This window comes from Arvicanthis niloticus, chromosome X (genome assembly GCF_011762505.2).
Source record: "Arvicanthis niloticus isolate mArvNil1 chromosome X, mArvNil1.pat.X, whole genome shotgun sequence".
NCBI classification, from domain to species: domain Eukaryota; kingdom Metazoa; phylum Chordata; class Mammalia; order Rodentia; family Muridae; genus Arvicanthis; species Arvicanthis niloticus.
The window spans coordinates 6,479,146-6,496,585 of record NC_047679.1 but is presented as its reverse complement, the minus strand read 5'-3'; the positions used below and the strand labels follow the sequence as shown (position 1 = coordinate 6,496,585).

The 17,440-nt window shown below is 36.9% G+C and overlaps 1 protein-coding gene across 14 annotated transcripts in view; it reads right to left on the bottom strand.

Annotated features, from left to right (window-relative positions):
* Cask (calcium/calmodulin dependent serine protein kinase) overlaps positions 1 to 17,440 on the bottom strand; it is a 340,810-nt gene that overhangs the window by 197,062 nt on the left and 126,308 nt on the right. For all 14 annotated transcript variants that reach the window (XM_076918412.1, XM_076918411.1, XM_076918414.1 and 11 more), the window contains exon 3: positions 10,347 to 10,452. In XM_076918412.1, coding sequence (XP_076774527.1) covers positions 10,347 to 10,452 — 106 coding nt within the window. The remainder of the gene's footprint in view (positions 1 to 10,346; positions 10,453 to 17,440) is intronic.

The following is a 17,440-nucleotide window of genomic DNA, read 5'->3' as shown; positions in this document are numbered from 1 at the left end:
ATGTAATTTAAACAAAACAAACAACCACAAGATGAAAAAGCACACAGGAAGGCCACACATTAAATCAAGAGGTAGGAAGGAGAGAGGCAAGATGGTGCAAGTTCTTGCTGCCAACCCTGGTGACCTGAGTTTAACCCCTAGGAGGCAGCTGGTGAGAGAATCAACTCCTCCAAACTGTCTTCTAACCTCTGCAAATGTGTTTATGTACACATGTACACATGTGTATACACACACACACACACACACACACACACACACACACACACATACACACACACTAAATAAAAAAGATATGGCCACAGAGCCCAAAGAACAGCTGTTTACAATCCACATAAAATTGACTCCTTTCCCTAGTAAAATGCAATTGCTAAATATGGCATAATAATGAGCAGAAGTTCTGAATATTTCTGCAACTATTTAAAGAATTAAACCTGAAACAGAAACTCTTCTTATAAAAAACTCTTGATCATGTAAGTTTTATGAACCACATAAGGAAGGAAAAGACAAGCCAGATAAAGAGAGGAGTTTCAACTATTTTATAAGGCTACTGTAATGTAGATAGGAAAACCTAGTGTAGACAGTATAATTGTCCCGTAAGCATACATGTAAACAAAAGCTAGCACATATAAAAAGGATTATAAAGTTTATGTATATATAACAATCAAATTGGGTCAATGCAAGAATCAACGCAATTCAGTGTGTTAAAAGATTAAATGCTGCTAGTATCTGACCATTTCAAAATGTGCAGAAAACAGCATTTGATGAAATTCATTTCAATTCACACTTATTATATCCAATGGTTTTCTGGTTGCCTTAATCTATCACAATAAAGGCAATAAAATGAAAAAAGAAGTGCAACAGATTATGGGCTGGCAAGATGGCTCAGTGAGTAAAGGCAATTTCCAAGAAGCCTGACAACCTGAGTTCAATCTCTGAAACCTATAGTGAAGAGAAACAACTGCCATAAGTTGTCCACTGACTTCCGTGTGTGCCATATCACGTGTGCCCCAACAAACAAACAAAACGAATGAATGTAATTAAAAAGAGAACTTGGATGGAGCGAAACAAATCATCATATGTAAAGAATGTGATCATGTATTCAGAAAATCCAAATGAATGGACTAATTACTGGAATTAAAGCCTGTTGAATGGAAATAGAACAAAACTAACAAAACCTAATGAAGTTGTTATCATTATCTAGCATGTATTGATCAAAAACACATCTAATATAGATGCATACAGTCTCCATAGAAAAAGCATAAAAATTCATTGAAAGAAGTCAAAGAGCTAAATGGGAAGCTATATATGACATTAATGAATTAGAAGATTCAATATTAATACTGTAAGCAGGTCAATTACTCTCAAATTGTTATAAAGATTGAATATAAACATTAATGTCAAAAGTGCCAATAGTTTTTTTCCTGGTGGAAAATGATAGCCACATTCTAAAATGTTTTGGGAAAATTCAGAGACAAGTATGTCCTCCAAGCATCCCTGAAAAGGAATACAGCTAGAAGGAACTACTCTACAAGTTTCCAGAACACATAAGACAACAGAGTCCTGGCACAAGGCCAGGCAAGCAAGTCAATGGGCTCAAAATGAGCCTGGAAACACCCATTCATATATGGATGTTTGATTTATGGTGAAGGCTACACTATAGAGCAGGCTTTTTAATAACTGTGCTGGGACAATTGAATCTCCATATGGAAAGACATGAAATTGGACTGCTATTTTATAGTGTATCTCAAATCAATTCCAGATGGATGATAAAATATAGGAGAAAATATTCATTTTCTCAGGATGGGTAAATGATTCTTCAGACACAAAAATGCTAACAAAGAACAAAACAAGTGACAGATTACATTAGAATAAAACTACCAAATTCTCTTTCATTAAAAAAAAAACTACATGAAAAGAATGAAGAGAGAGGATTACAAGTGGCAATCAGGAAGGTCATTAAGGAAACACTACATCCCAACTGGCAAAGTAAAAGAAAATCTGGCTACAGCAGTAAGTATCAGGAGGGCTATGCAGTGCAGGATAGATAATGAGTACAAGGAGAGAGTGCTATTAGTAATGACCAACAACAGGCTGAAATGACGGCAGTTCCAGGAAAGCTAGGGCTTTCCCTGATACTTATTAACTTTAAAATGAACAAATACTGAAAGTCTCTTCATTGCAATGCTATACACTGATGAAAAGGAATAGACGCACAAAGAAACTTGGATGGGTCTTATAGACCCACATATACACTGTGTGACTTCATAGAAAAATGAGTGAGTAACCCTGGATTACATTATGTAGGCTGCTTATTTGGATGAAATAGCTGGAGAAGCATAAAAATGACATGCACATTAAAGCTTTCTTACAGAGAAAGGGGCTATGGTTACAAAGGCTTAGAATTAAGGTTACAGAAGTGTTGGCAATTATTTTTATTTCTTGACTTGGGTTGTAGCTACGTGGTTGTTCCTTTTAGAGTAATTCCTTAGGCTGTGTATTTATGTGTAAGCATTATCCTAAATATGATATATATATATATATATATATATATATAAAACTTAAATCTATGAATATTATGTTTATTAATACTCATATACAGATTACCTAGTAATTCTGTTTAGGTAATTGTAATCAAGAATATTAATTGTCAAGTATGTGTGGTGTGCTCAGCCATAAATGGAACATTTATATCAGAGCCACACCTTCAAGGTCAGAGAGATTATAAAAGTCAAAGGTCAGGGAGAACCTGGGCTAAACAGTTGTCTTCAAGACATGACAAGAGTAAAGCACTCATAAGCTTAACAGCCATTGTGGCTGCTTGCATATGATCTGTATAGAATTCATTCCAGCATGGAGGAGGAAGGGGCTTACAAGTACCCACTCCTAGCTGAGGAACAGTTATTGGCATTTGACACCTGCTGGGCAAGGGGCAATCAGTTATCAGTTTTCTTTAAGGATGCAGCCCCTGGTAGGTTGCCCATGTTCCAGTGGATGGCCTCACACTCATGAGTATATGGGCAGCACAAGCTGAACTTAGTGGGTTATTGAATTCTCAAGGATGAATAAATCTCTCTCTCTCTCTCTCTCTCTCTCTCTCTCTCTCTCTCTCTCTCTCAAGAGCAGTGGCTACTCTTCTAGAGGACTGGGATTTGAGTCTAAGGACTGACATGGCAGCTCACAACTGTCTGTTAAGGGATCTGGTGTCTATCTGTCAAGGGGATCTGATGGCCTCTATAGGTACCAGACAAGTACATGGTGTGTAGATGTACACTCAGGCCAAATACTCATACATATACAACAATAAAATAATAAGATATTATATTAAAAGACTATTAAATGCAGCATCATTTCTAATAAGGAAATTATCAAATTAAATATGGTATATGCACATGTTTAGGTATCTTACTGCAGTCATAAAATACTATTCTCAAAAAAATTCAATGTCACAAAAAATGCTTAAGACTATTAAATAGAAAAAAACTAGGAAACATAATTAGGTATATAAAAGGAAGTGTTCTAAACATTCCGCTGATTAAGGTTTGAGAGTGGCATTATTTGTGTCATAATTTTCAATCACTTGTCAATTGATACAACGTAGGCATATTATATAGATTTTATATACTTAAATTATTTATAATTTTATTTTAAGATTAATTGTACCTTTAAATTCCAGAAAAAATCAACTGAATTAATCCTATGGTATAGGCATATAATTAATTAAAATTATTTTATTGAACTGAGGATCAGATTTAATATGCTGAACAAAAATTAATAGAGTAACAATTTCAAATGTATTTCTCTAATAATAGTATCAGAATATAGTTTATTTTCAAATATAACTGCAAAGCTTAAAATCCCTGCTACACTATAAAATCTCAACTAACGATTTGCTTTAGAGATCTGGCTACCTAATTTTTTCTACTACATGTTAAAATGATACCATAATTATACTTAAAAGTTAAAAACAACTCTAAACCCAAAGCTTATAATTATCTTCATAAGCAATTACACTTGGTTTGTGGAGTGAGTTAATCAACTCGAAAATTCATCTTCTGTTTCTCTGTTTTAGTTTATGTAGGATTAGCACAGCAGATCTTGTGAAAGTTCTGACATGCCCACTTCCAATGTTGGCCCTGATAGAGAGGCATCTGAGGACTTGAACCTCAGGAAGTTCTTATCTCACTAACTGAAAGGAATGGCTGCCTGCATCTAAACTGTGCAAACAGCAGTTTATGCTAAAAATCTAGTTGGGTTTGGGGAGTCTGGAGGCTGGTACATGCCAGGCATAGGGTATACCTATGCAGCCAGCCCTCAATAAAGACTCTGGGCACTAAGTCTCAAATGAGACTCTCTGGTTGGCAGCATGTCACGATTTAATTGCTGGAAAAGACCATTGGAAGCTGTTTCCCTGGATCTTATGCACCATTTCCTTGCAATAAATCAGCCATGGATATGGTAACACTGTATCCTTTGAGTCTTTTAATTGAAGCTTCAACCCGAGAGTAGTCTTGGGGACCCTGAAATGGTATTTAGAACTAAAACCGATGGAAAATTTTGACCAAGAAATCAAGAAAAATGTTACTGTGCTGCATGAATAGTAATCTGCACCATCATACATAAGAAAAATATCAAATAGACTAGAGAAGGCTATTTGAAATCTATACATTTAAATAAATTAAGACACTACAGGGCAGATTTTTATTGTATAATAGGAGACAGAGACATTTTCGCTTAAGTGGCAACTTTGCTGGTAAGTAATAATTAGTTCCACTTAGTTAATGAATTTCACATACATTCCTTTCCCCATGAATTCATATCAGACAAAAATTAAAGTTAAAAAGAGCAGTTTCAGTCTATTATCTCCTTTGTAAGCTTCAAAAATACAAACCGAGAATGTTAGTTTAAAAGATAGAAAACTATTGTTTTCATGTCAGACGTGTTTAAAATCCATATTTAATTACTGTAAAATTCTCCCTGTGGTATATGTAATCACACTATAATAAGGTAATTAAAATTCCTTAGCCAGCCAATTTAGGATTTACAGCTTAACTCAAGTACCAGACACTACTAAAAACAAGCCCGAATGTGCTACCGAGAAACAAATATTTAAATTTTTTTTTGGAGGGGGAAACTCAGCCCTATCTTCAAATCTGAATCTGTATTTTAAAATATGTTTAGCAAATCACTACAGACAGGTTCATATTTAAGAATAATCCCAAAGCAATAGATATAGTGCCAGCACACACACACACACACACACACACACACACGTCACCTGCCTTCCTGTGGGTGATAAGGGATTAACAATATCCTCTCTAAGCATTGCTCCTGCTTTAAAGCCCTCCTCTCACCTGGTGCCACAAACCCTGCATCTGTTCAAACAGAACTCAGGGATGGGACCTAGATATGTGCTCGCCCAAGATACATAAGATATCTTAGGATCGAATAGGATTTACTATCTGCCTCTCCCTCTCTCTCTCCCCTCTCCTTCCCTCCCTGTTTTCTTCCTTCCCCAAGATAAGGGTTTTCCGCTCTAGTTTTTCTGGAACTCACCCTAGCCACCAACTTAAAGATCCACCTGCCTCTGCCTCCCAAATGCTGGGATTAAAGGTGAGTGCCAGCAAGACCAGCTTGCATTAGGCGTTCTAGGTTTTGAAATCTACTGCTCTAAATCTTTTCCAGTTCTACAATTCTGGTTCTGTTAGTCTATATTTAAGTATGCTTTATATTTACAAACTATTTCTAATTATGCATATACCATCTATTTCCTAGGATTTTTCTAATATCCAAACAACATAATTATGTCATATAATTTCATGAGTGCAACTTAGAAGAAATAATGGTTATACATAGACTTAGGAAAAGACAGATATGAATACCAAATTTAAAACCATGCTCGTAATCCAAATCTGTTCTTCAGTCTAGCTTTCCCCCTCATAAGAGCTTCCAGAAAGCCATGAAACAAGAAAATCGATGGGCCTAATTTGATTTGTTTCCTCTTTCCCTATCTATTATGTATTGATGTAACATTATAAAACTGTGGAAAGGATCCAGATCCCTCGTAACTTGAGCAATGAACCCTTGGATGCCAGGGGAGCTTACACCTATTGCCAGGAATATGGACCAAATTCTGGAATAGCTTAATCCACACTGCAGCTGCAGATGCATTCTCTCTCTGGGCCAGTAGGTGGAGGCACACACAAGTGTACCAGCATTGCTCTGTTAGCCATACGATCACAGTTCTTCGAGTAACCTGTTTCTGGTTTGTTGGTTTGGATTTAAAAGATCAAGAGGTAGAAAAACTGGGCAAAGATTGCTGTGAAGATGGATTTATAAAATAATGATAGAGAAGAAGAGTTTTATATTTCTATTTTGGTTCTGGTCTTTTTTTTTTTTTTTTTTTTAAAGAAAGCACTGTTATTTTAGCTCTGAATTTATAATCTACTTTCAGATCCCTAGAGCTCATAAAAAGTTCTAAATTTAGATAGCTGTCATTTAAGATTCATGTTCAATTAGGAAAAACTGAATGTCAAGTGAATATGATATGATATTGAGAAATTATTGGTGATTCTGTTAGGCATGATAATAGTGTTATCATTTAAAACAGGAGTGTTTCTAGGTGAAATGAAACTGCTGTAGCAATCTCCAGTGGCAAATGGTAACAGGAAAGGATAGTTTGAACAGAGAATGACACATGCTTTGATAACTGCTGGAGCTCAGGGCTGGCTTTAGTTATATTAGTCTCGCTTTCATTTGAAAATTCCCAAAATAGAAGATGGGGGGAAAAAAAGAAAATAGCTACATTCTATTAATTTAGGCTAAGATTAGAATTAGGCCACTGATAAATGTTTATCTTTAATGACATGTCATTTCAGTCACAGCCATTGGATTATTTTAATCACAATAGCATCATACAAAATCAGTCACAAAAATCTCATAAAGACTACATCAAAACTAAGAAGCCCAAATGGCAGATTTTTATGACAACAAAGAATATCTTCTCTCTACTAGTTTTATTTTAGGATCCTTTGATACAAGCAGAATGGGGGTCACAATTTGGGTAAATTTGAACATGTTGCTTTCTGTGCTTGAGACTTCACAGTATATGATTAAATCTGCTTTTAGGTCTCTCAGAATAAAAATATGGACAGAAACAGAGTTTTTAAGGGAAAAATAAAATTAAACCAAGGAGTGATTTTAAAAGAATTATCTTAAAATTGAGCGGGATGTCAGAGACCTTCTGTAGTCTCAAAGTAAGACCCCACCTTCAGCCTTTTTGGATGGATACAGCACCTCTTGAGTATGAGGAGGCAAGTGTGTACCCTGTGAAGGGAAGAGCTGATGGGGTGAAAGATTTTTAAGGGCAAGACTGGGAAGAAAGGTGGAAGTGGGGCTATGATTGGGATGTAATGTGAATTTAAAAAAAATTGACCATGGCTTCTTCATTCCCAGACAAAAATCTTATCATTAGAGACCCTTCCTTACTTAAAAGGTGAAATTTGTCACTTGTTGATTCTAGTGGTGGGCTGTAATGCCACAATGAACAACCACATACTCTTACAGATCACAGTCTTTCAAATAACTGCAGATACTGATTCTGTTCTCCCTATACTGGACTCTTAAAATACAAAAATCCTGGGTACCCATGGCACTTCATTTGGATTCAAGTATGTCTAGAAGTACTCAAAATCTTTTCAAGGGACATGTGCACTAGATTTTTTTTCTTTAAAAACTACCTATTATTATTGTGAGCACCATACTGTGCAGGTGGAAGTCAGAGGCCACCTTTCAAAAGTTGGTTCTCGCCTTCTACTTTGTGGAGGCAGGGTTTCCCCTGTTACTCCTACACTGTGTACTTCAGGCTAGCTTGCATGAGAGCTTCCAGGCTATTATGTTGTGGGTATTTTAACAGGTCATCAGGACCGGGCAGCAGGGCAAGAGCTTTTGCCCACTGAAGCCAGCTTGCTGGGCTCCGGAACTAGGATGTTTTAAAGCAATCAATTTCCATTTCCTTCCTTACCATAAACTTGTCTGCAAGGAAACCAATTCTATCATCTGTTACTTTTCCTTTCATATCTCTGGATTTACAATCTGCCATCTGAAAAGACCAACTGCTTCCTTACCCCCAAAGCCTGTCTACCTTCAAAGACAGTCGGGGAATGTAAAGCTCCTGGAGGGAAGACAGCGTAGAAGCAAAGCTGAGACCTGAGGAAGGAAAGGAGGGCCTACCTTATATCTAGACAATGTGTTCATGATAGAGCTTGCTCTATTTTAGAATTTAAAATCAATAGTCAGATGAATGTCATCGGGATGCCTATTAGTGTTTTATTTATTAATAAAAAGAAGTTAGACTTTTTTCTTTGACAGAAATCAAGTCTGCCTGGCTCTATGAGTGATTTTCTTTGTCAGGTAGGTCATGTAGTACACATTTTCTTAAATGTAGCTAGCCTGTTGTGATGGAAATCTAGCTAAAAGAACATTCAAGGTGCTGAAAGAAATTTTCTTACACTAAAAGATTTAATTATTTTTAGATTTTTATACATAGGTGTTTTGCTTGTATGTATGTCTATGTACCACTTACATGTCTGGTACCTACAGAGGCCAGAAGAGGGCAAGGGATGTTCTGCAATGGGAGTTACAGATAGTTGTGAACTGCCATGTGGATGCTAGGAATCTTAATTCAGGTTCTCTCCAAGAGCAGCCAGTGCTCTCAACCTCTGAGCCATCTCTCTAGCTCCATAACAGAAGTTTTTCTATATCAACTTATAGCAGACCCAGCTCAAAATTACAGCATGTTTGCCAGCCAATTGTTTTGAAGGCTGTGACTCTACAATGGAATTTTTAGGCTTTTCTGTTCTGGTTATCCTCTTTTATAAACATTGTGGTATACTGCTTACTATGGGTGGTTACACATTGCTCTTTCGCCCTCGAGTGTAATGGTGGGAGTGTAGCTTTGTTTTGAATTCTATATACTTTCTAATTCATGTGGCTTAAGATTCCATTTGGCAAACAACCAATCAAAACATTTACATCTTTCCCAGTAAATAGTCACTGATGTAGCCGAACTTGTCTTCAATTTGAGTTTCTTTCTTTCTTTCTTTCTTTCTTTCAGTTCTTTGGATTCAAACTTCTACACAGACAGGCAATGTATTAGTTAGCCTTCTGTAGGGAACAACTTTTAGCATGCCTCCCTGAGGCTCCCACTTCTTGCTATGTAGGTCCTGGTATGTGAGATTGATCTAACGACGCATTTCTAGCTAATAAAATATGCCAGAAGAGATGTGCAACTTTGAGATCTAGGTTGTAAGGCTGATCTTTATCTTTGTTGCTTCCTTTGTCACAGCTAGTAGCCATCCTATTTTATGAAGAGGTCCATGTGACAAGGGGCAAAGGAATGTTTCAGGCTAATGGCTCTTAGAAACTGAGGTCTTTAGCACATGATTGCTAGCAGCCAAGTGAATGCAATTGGAAGCAGATCCTCCCTCAGAAGAATCTTAAGATGGCTCTGGTCCTTAAGTTGCCATCTTGTGAGAGATCTAGAGCCAGAGGATTTGTCTAAGTTGGACTTCATTCCTGATGCTCAGAGAGTGAGGTAATAGATGGATATTGCTTAAAAGCCACTAAATTTTGGAGTAACGTATTATAAAGCAATAAACAATGAATGCGTCATCTGATTTTGGTAATCTTGAGTACTGAAACTTGTATACCGTCCTTTTTCTATTTTCCTAATCAAAGTCATGGGTTAATTTTGCATAGAAAAAGATTAAAGACAAAATATTGTATAATGGCATCCCATAAAGCCTTACATAATGTCTTTGGACATTTATCCAAGCATCTACAGATTATTTAGTTGCACTTGGCTCATACTGCTCCATCTTAAACAAAATTATGTGACGGTCAAAGTGAAGTAGTGTCCTGAAATCAAGGTACTGTTAGTTGTGAGTTTCCTTTTATGGCAATATGATAACATTAAAGAGAAAGTTATATGTGTTATTACACATTTTGAGCTGCCAGAGAGACTTCCTATGTGGAATCCTCTACTCTCATCTCCCTCTTCTTCACTAAGATGCAAAGTCAAGATTTTTGGGAGACTCTAGGTCGTTTTAGAGCCTCTTCTCTGAAGTGTGCTGAAAATGTAAGAGTACTTGATACAGCCAGCTTTTGTTTCCTTTGACACTTGCCTTTAAATGAGAAAATCCTTTTTTTTTTTTTTTTTACCTGTGACTTCAGGTTTCTTGAAACAGATGAGTCCATAACCGTTGCTAAACTTGAAGAAAAAGGTGTTAAGATTTTTTTGCAACCAATATCACTTAAAACTTTACTCAAGAAATAAAATGTACACTCACAATTCAAAAACCATGTAAAGCATCCCATCTGAGCTATATGTCTCCAACAGCTCTACAATGTGTGGATGCTTCAGCATATGACAGATACTGGCTTCCCGCTTTAGATCTGCAAAACAAACACACAGCACACTTCATTAGGTAGGAACCAGAGACAATTAGAGTGAAGGATGAATGAATGGATGGATGTGATCTATGGTAACATGAAGACTTCTCTGTCTAAAAAGATGAAATCCCCCATTTAAACTGAGCTTATCTTCTCACCCTTTCACGTCTGTGGCAATACAACGTTCCATATCTTTGTCAGCTTCCATCCAGATATGGGAGGAAGCTCTTGCTAATAAAGGCTCTCGTTCCTTTGTGCACAGAAACAGTTTGTCCCAAAGTAAAACAAGTACATGGATATTCCCATAAACTCTTGTAGTTGAGTTTCAGCCTTCAAATTGATAACTTCTCCTTGATGTGCTGATAAGTAACTCAATTTATTGTTTTAAAATTTACCTTTGTCTTACTCTTCCTTAAGCCAGATAAGAATAAAATGTAGCATTTACAGACATTTCATGGAACTTATGTGGACGATAAAAAGAAATAGTACGGTTTACACAGAAAAGCACTGTTCCCAGAGGCAAAGTTAGGATGAGTCAATTGATTAGTTTTTGCAGTGATGGAAATGGGATTCAGGGTCTTGTGTATTAAAGTATGTGGTGTGCTGTTGAATTACAGCCCTAGCCTGGGAATTTTTAAAATATCATTTATAAAACATGTTGACTAACTCGGGATCTTTTAAAGAACAGATAATGCAGGTAGCACTGCCATGTATAAGATGACAGTACTGTTTTCAGCTGGGCATGGTAGCATCTGTTTGTAATCCTAGCGCTTGGAAGTAGAGGTAGGAGGATCAGGACTTCAAGGCTACCCATACCTAGATGGTGAGTTTAAGGCCAGCCTAGGCCACATGAGACAATATCTTAACAACAAAAACAACAACAAAATTTTATTTGGAAAACACAATTAATACCAACATCCTCGCATTCAGGTTGGACAGGGACATCACTACTAATAGTTCTCTACCTGTTTGCTGATGCATAAACAATACAATGTGGTATTTTTATATTCAAAAGTAGAAGGGAGACAAGAAAGTAAGAACCACGTCCAGACTGCACAATGCAAAGACAACATGAACTCTTTTCTTGTTTATTAATTCAAACTTAGTCAACAAGAGCAATGGCTGCAGATAGAACCTTCCAACACCTACGCACATACAAGCAGCATAAAGAAAAGAAGGCAGCACAGAATAGGTGCCGTGAGAAATGGAGAGATCAATAATACGATGTTAAGAAAGGCAAGGAAGTTATTTATAGAGAAAATAAAGGTGTATAAAGGTAGTTAAGGTTGGAATCTGAGAAAAAAAGCCCTGAACATTCTGAGCTGGTAAAATTCCAAAGAGAGGTCAGTCAGTGTCAGGAACCAGTGAACGCGTGCTATTGACATGTGCACAGCCATGCCAAGAACACAAAAAGCCCCAGACCCAATGGAGTGGCACAGCTTTCCCCAAGTGAGGCTCGGAGGGATGGCAAAGCCTTCCCTGGGTCCAAGTGGGAATGTTGGACATCTAATAAATAAAGTGGTTATGTGAAGAGCAAGTGAAGTCCTGAGTGAATGTGTGTAGTTGACAAGGGCATACATGGCAAGGACTTCAATGCCTTAGACTCGTGGGAAATGGAATCACTTCTCTTGGCTTAGGCTCCAAGGAAATGGCCAAGCTTTCCCTCGTGGTCCAAGTGTGAATGTGAAAGTGTATGCAGAAAACGCTCACAGGAGCTTTCTCTCCTCCTCTTCCCCACAATGTTTACAGCCTGAGGACTGTTTCTGTTCAGACACAGTTCCTGTTATGATTGCCAAACATGCCTGCTTGATTGAGCTGTATCCCATAAATCCTGCCTCTTTCATTTAGCTGTATATGATAATCATGCTGAGCTTGGGGGTTGGGGGAGTACTGCAGCTTCTCCATCCTAGAGCACAGACCACTTGATCCCATCTGTTCTTGTGTCTGTCATTTTTATTTCCCTCATCACATTTAGGCAGGGTCTTGGAACCCAAGCTGTGGAAGGATGTGGCAGGTCAGGGCCGAACTTGGTATACAGAGATAATTATTAAATGTTGGATTGAAATTTATCATTTGCCTCACTGAGCTGAAACTCCAACCATTTTGTGATGTAGGTACATTACTGATGAGGCAATTCACTCAGGATTGGAAACCTGGTCAAGACCACACAGCTCTACAGTTATCATAGGGGTGAGCTTTGAACCCTGACTCCAAAATCAGCAAGCTTTCCATTATGCCATGTTATGGATGTGGGTATGATCACAGTTAAAGAATCCAAAAATAGAAAAGAAAAGAAGGAAGAAAAACTAGTAGAAGAAAGGGCTGGGCCAAAGCAGCTTTTGCTTGGTTACTCACTGTGGTTGTGAAGGAAACACTGCGTGTGGCTGGAAGTGGCCCTGCACTGATAAAAAGCCCACAGAATCTGGAGTCAGAAATGGTGTGAATCTTGCCTTTGTCCCTGCCACCTGCATACCAAGTACCGACTTCTATAAATGACTTGCTTTTTGTCATCGAAATGGGAATGGTGACAGGTCATGTACCTTCAGAGTCCACTAATTGGCTTCCAAGGGCAGTGCTAAGATCACAACAAGAAGCCATATAGGCGAGGACCATGTAGGGCACAGCATGTGGGGGAAGAGGTCAAAGGGTGTGTGTGTGTGTGTTCACCTCAAAAAAAAAAAAAAAAAAAAAAAAAAAAAAAAAAAGACTGGGCCCAGAAAAAATGCCTCTATGTTTAAAACCAGTTGGGAAGGCCCTGCAGGAGAGAGTGAAGCAGTTGCAGGGCCTGTGCAGGGAGATGCTAACTAACCACGAGGAAGGTCTTTAACAAGTGTGTTGGAGTGCCAAACTGAGCCAAACGACATCAGATGCCCCTATGACTTCTCTCAAGAATGTTCTGCTTCCCAACTCCAGGGAAAGCTTGAGAGTTTTATAACTTCTTTTTCTCTTCTCTCTAGCTTCTCATTTTATCACAAGTCACCCTCTGCTCTGACAGTCATGAAGCAAACACAATTCAGTGGTTGCCACAACCAAGCCTGGTCTCTTCCCGCTCTGCAGTTTCTTTTCCATTTTACTCCTTTCATGTAACTACACCATGCTTCAGTTCCCACTCTTTGCTACACGACAGCTTTGTTACACTGAAAGCTTTTAGTAGAAACAGATCTGCCAAACGCCCTCTGCGCTCAGGCTGAAAAAGCTCTTGGTTTAATACCTACCACTCTCCAAACAAAGGCAGAATTTCTGGGGCCCCTGCTTTCCAAAAACAATGTGACATAAATGTCGGTGAATCTGACATTTTGTAGCCAAAATGCTGACAAGAGAGCATAAAATTGACAAGATAAAAATAAATTTGAGATGATAGGGACAGCAATGTAAAAAAAAAAAAATGCACTACTGTTTTCCATAATTCAAGTATCAAGTAAATAGTGCAAATAAAAAAACATACTTTAAAAAAAACAAGAATCAAAATAAAAACATAAAGTCTCAAAAAAGCAGGAATATATTATATATGCTTTTTAAGCTGTAGATACCAAAAGTAGGAAACTCAAATGGTCGTTTGAAAATGTGAGCAAGGAAACATGCACCTGTTGAGGTGCTGTTCAGTCGATGACTAAAACGACTGTTTGTCTACATAGTGACTCATGGGGGGGAGTAGCTGGAAAGCAGATACTTTGGCACAACTGTGTGACTGCTTACAGATGCTAGCATGAGACACCTGTGAGGAACCATGGCTTAGTGAGGCCATCTCTGCTTAGAGCAACTGCTTGGTTAGTAACTGGCAGCCTTCACCTTCTCCTTCTTCCCTTCCCTCTTCTCTCTTCCCCTTTCTTTAGGAAATTTTTGAAAGAGACTTTCAATCTGCGATTTCTATATTTAGTGCCCTCACATTTAACTATGTAACTATATTTAATCAACTCATCTCCTTTTAAAAGAGGCACTAATGATACTGAATTTTATAGCTCAAGTCAGTATCATATTTAAATTAAATCGGCATACTATACAAACTTAAAACTACTATTAATTTCCAAAGAAGTTTGGGCTGGCCAACAGCAATAATACTGTGAGTGCCGTTGCACAGTACTGATAAACAGTGCTACCTAAGGCACTGGGACTGGCTTATCAGTCTCTTAAATAAGGGAGAGCTAGAGAATCTGTTTCAGTAATAAGTTTAAAAAATAATTTCCTGAAAAATTTTATTATTCATTTTACAACCACTTATTAGAGTTCATAAATATTGGGTACCATTTAGTGCTGTAATTCTGCAGCAAGCTTATTTAGCAATGGGTAAGAACTAGGTTTGATATTTATAAATATGATTGAAGAAAGGAACAACTTCTAAAAGGTTTAGTTTTGGAATAGCAATCTCAATCTCAGTATCTGTACTTAAAAAGCTTACATATAAGAATTTGGTTGCCCAGGAACCTACAATGAAGATTAGATCAGCTATTTTAATAATATCATATTCGACCAAATATATGAAAAATATTATTTGAACACATACTTAAAATTAATAAAATGTTACTTTTGTGCTTCTTGAGAGCCAGTATGTGTCTTATACTTAGTCTATATAAAAACAGTCTAGTCACAATTTAAGTGCTAACAGCAACATGTTCGTAGCAGCTACAAATGGTACAGCTCTTAGATAAATTGATTTGTTTTTTATTACCTTTACATATCTGTGTGTTCATGTGCACACATGTGACAAAGTTACATGTGGACATCAGAAGACAACTTCTAGAAATCAGTTCTCTTGTTCTATCATGTGTTGCAGGAAAGTTCTCAGGTCATCAGGCTTGATGGCGAGAAACTTGATCTGCTGAGCCATCTCACCAGCCCAATTTACATCAAGTCTTATCGTCTTCTATGACCTCTCCCCCATCAAATTCATACCCCTGCACTGCCAGGTAAGCATTCTACCCATAAGCTACATACCCCAAGCTCTCTTGTGCCATTCTCAGACAGACATTTACAGTTAATAATTTAAAAAAGAATCTAAATCCAATTATGTGTAATTCAAGGATGTCTATAAAAGGAAACTTTATAGCTTGTCTTAATAATGACAATTTATCAATTAATAACTAAATCTGAATTTTCCACTATTGTTAATCTAAATCATTTATTTGTTCTGTCATTTAAAATTATTTTTACTTTGCTTAATTTACCAAACAAGATGGTATATAGTTATATACACTGTATATAGCTGTGTGCTTCAAAACTTAATGTAATGAAATGCTTTACAGATTATAACACTAGAATATGCAATAAAATATTTGAGATTTTCAAGCACCCACTTCAAGTACCTACTAAACAATTGTGATCACCTGTAAGTAAGTGTGTGTTTGTGTGTGTGTGTGTGTGTCTGTGTGTGTGTGATTTCATTTTACAGAGAAAGAAAATGAGGTCCTGATTCAATGATATAAATTGCTGAAAAAAATCACATAATTCCTAAATAAAGGACAAGATTAATGACAAAAGCCCAGTACTCTTGACATTACACCACAATGACACCCGAGACTGTGTAGTTTATATAAGTCCCAAGATCTAACTGGGGAACAATGCTAACACGATAATGCATGCCTGGTTGTACAGTTAGCAAAACTGTTATACACTCCAGCTTCCTCTTGCTGCACTGTCATCACTGACGGCCAGAAACCTGACAGGGACTTCCTGACAAAGCACAGAAATACTCTTATCCACTTCCAAATAGTGTCTAAGTTGTATCATAAACTCAACAGTTAAAATTCACTAAGAGCTGACACAAGCTCCAAATTCAAACAGATGATCCTAATATTGTCCTAGAAATAATTGGGGGCCAATAGTAATGTGTTTATTTAAACAAAAGTTAATAACAAAATAAGTAAATGAAATCAGTGTTGATAACATTTTCCATGCTGTCATAAAATCAATAACCATATGATGTTTTAAGAAAGGAATATAAGCAGAACCTTGGAGAAGTTATATTAGTAAAGTCATTTGCTGCAGCTGAGTTCCACCTTCATATAATAACCAATATGAAGGCTAAAGTACAGTTCAGATTCACTTTAATAAGGCTATTTTTCCTCAACTAGTGATGATTCAAGGCCCAGACAGATCCACACAAGCTATTTCTTTGTTCTTTTACACATTTTACTATTATCTCTACACTTTCTTTTCACACACTTAAAGAGTTCTGTGCATTTTCTAATTTCTTTGTGTTCTTGCCCACCTTCTATTCCTGTAAGCTAAACTCTCATTCGTCTTTTGAAAGAAGAAAGGGGATTGAGGATGTTTGACTAACAAGTTTTGTTGTTGTTTTCTCAACTTGAGAAATGTGCATTGATTAGAAATTACTCTTAATGGCACTGAGTATTTAAAAATGAATGAGATTTTGGTAATATATTTCTTAGATTTTTGGGTTCTGGTTCAATGTAACAAACACATTAAAGCACAGTTTAATATTAAAGTCAAACTAAAGCCAATACCATATGTACAAATACCAATCATCTATAAAATAAAGCCAATTATTGTGATAACTGTGTGTCTTTTTCATTGATGAGTTGGTAAATAACTACCTAAAAATATTACTTATTTACTTTGGTTTTAAGTTATAAAAATGTCAGAACATTCCCAATCCATATTTAAGTACTAAAAACCATTGATCTTACTAGTTGGATATTAATAAATGTTCCAGGTGACAGATTTAAAGCTCTTTATTAATATTTATCTTCTGACATATTAAAGTGTCTTTAAAGAAGAGCATCTGCTCAAAGGCCATTTGTGGGTAAGAACCAACATTAGATTAAAAAGAAACCAACTTATTCATTTCAGAAAATATAGCCTTCAGTAACTCTGTACAAGGAGTTACTCAACCATGATCATGGTGGAAGTCTTTGGGGGGGGGGGAGTACAACTAATAAAACATGTTAATCAGACAGCTAAAAAAAAGACAGCAGTGGTAACTGAGGTCCAGAGCAAATCAAGTTCAGTGCTTCATTTTCTCAAATATACAAAT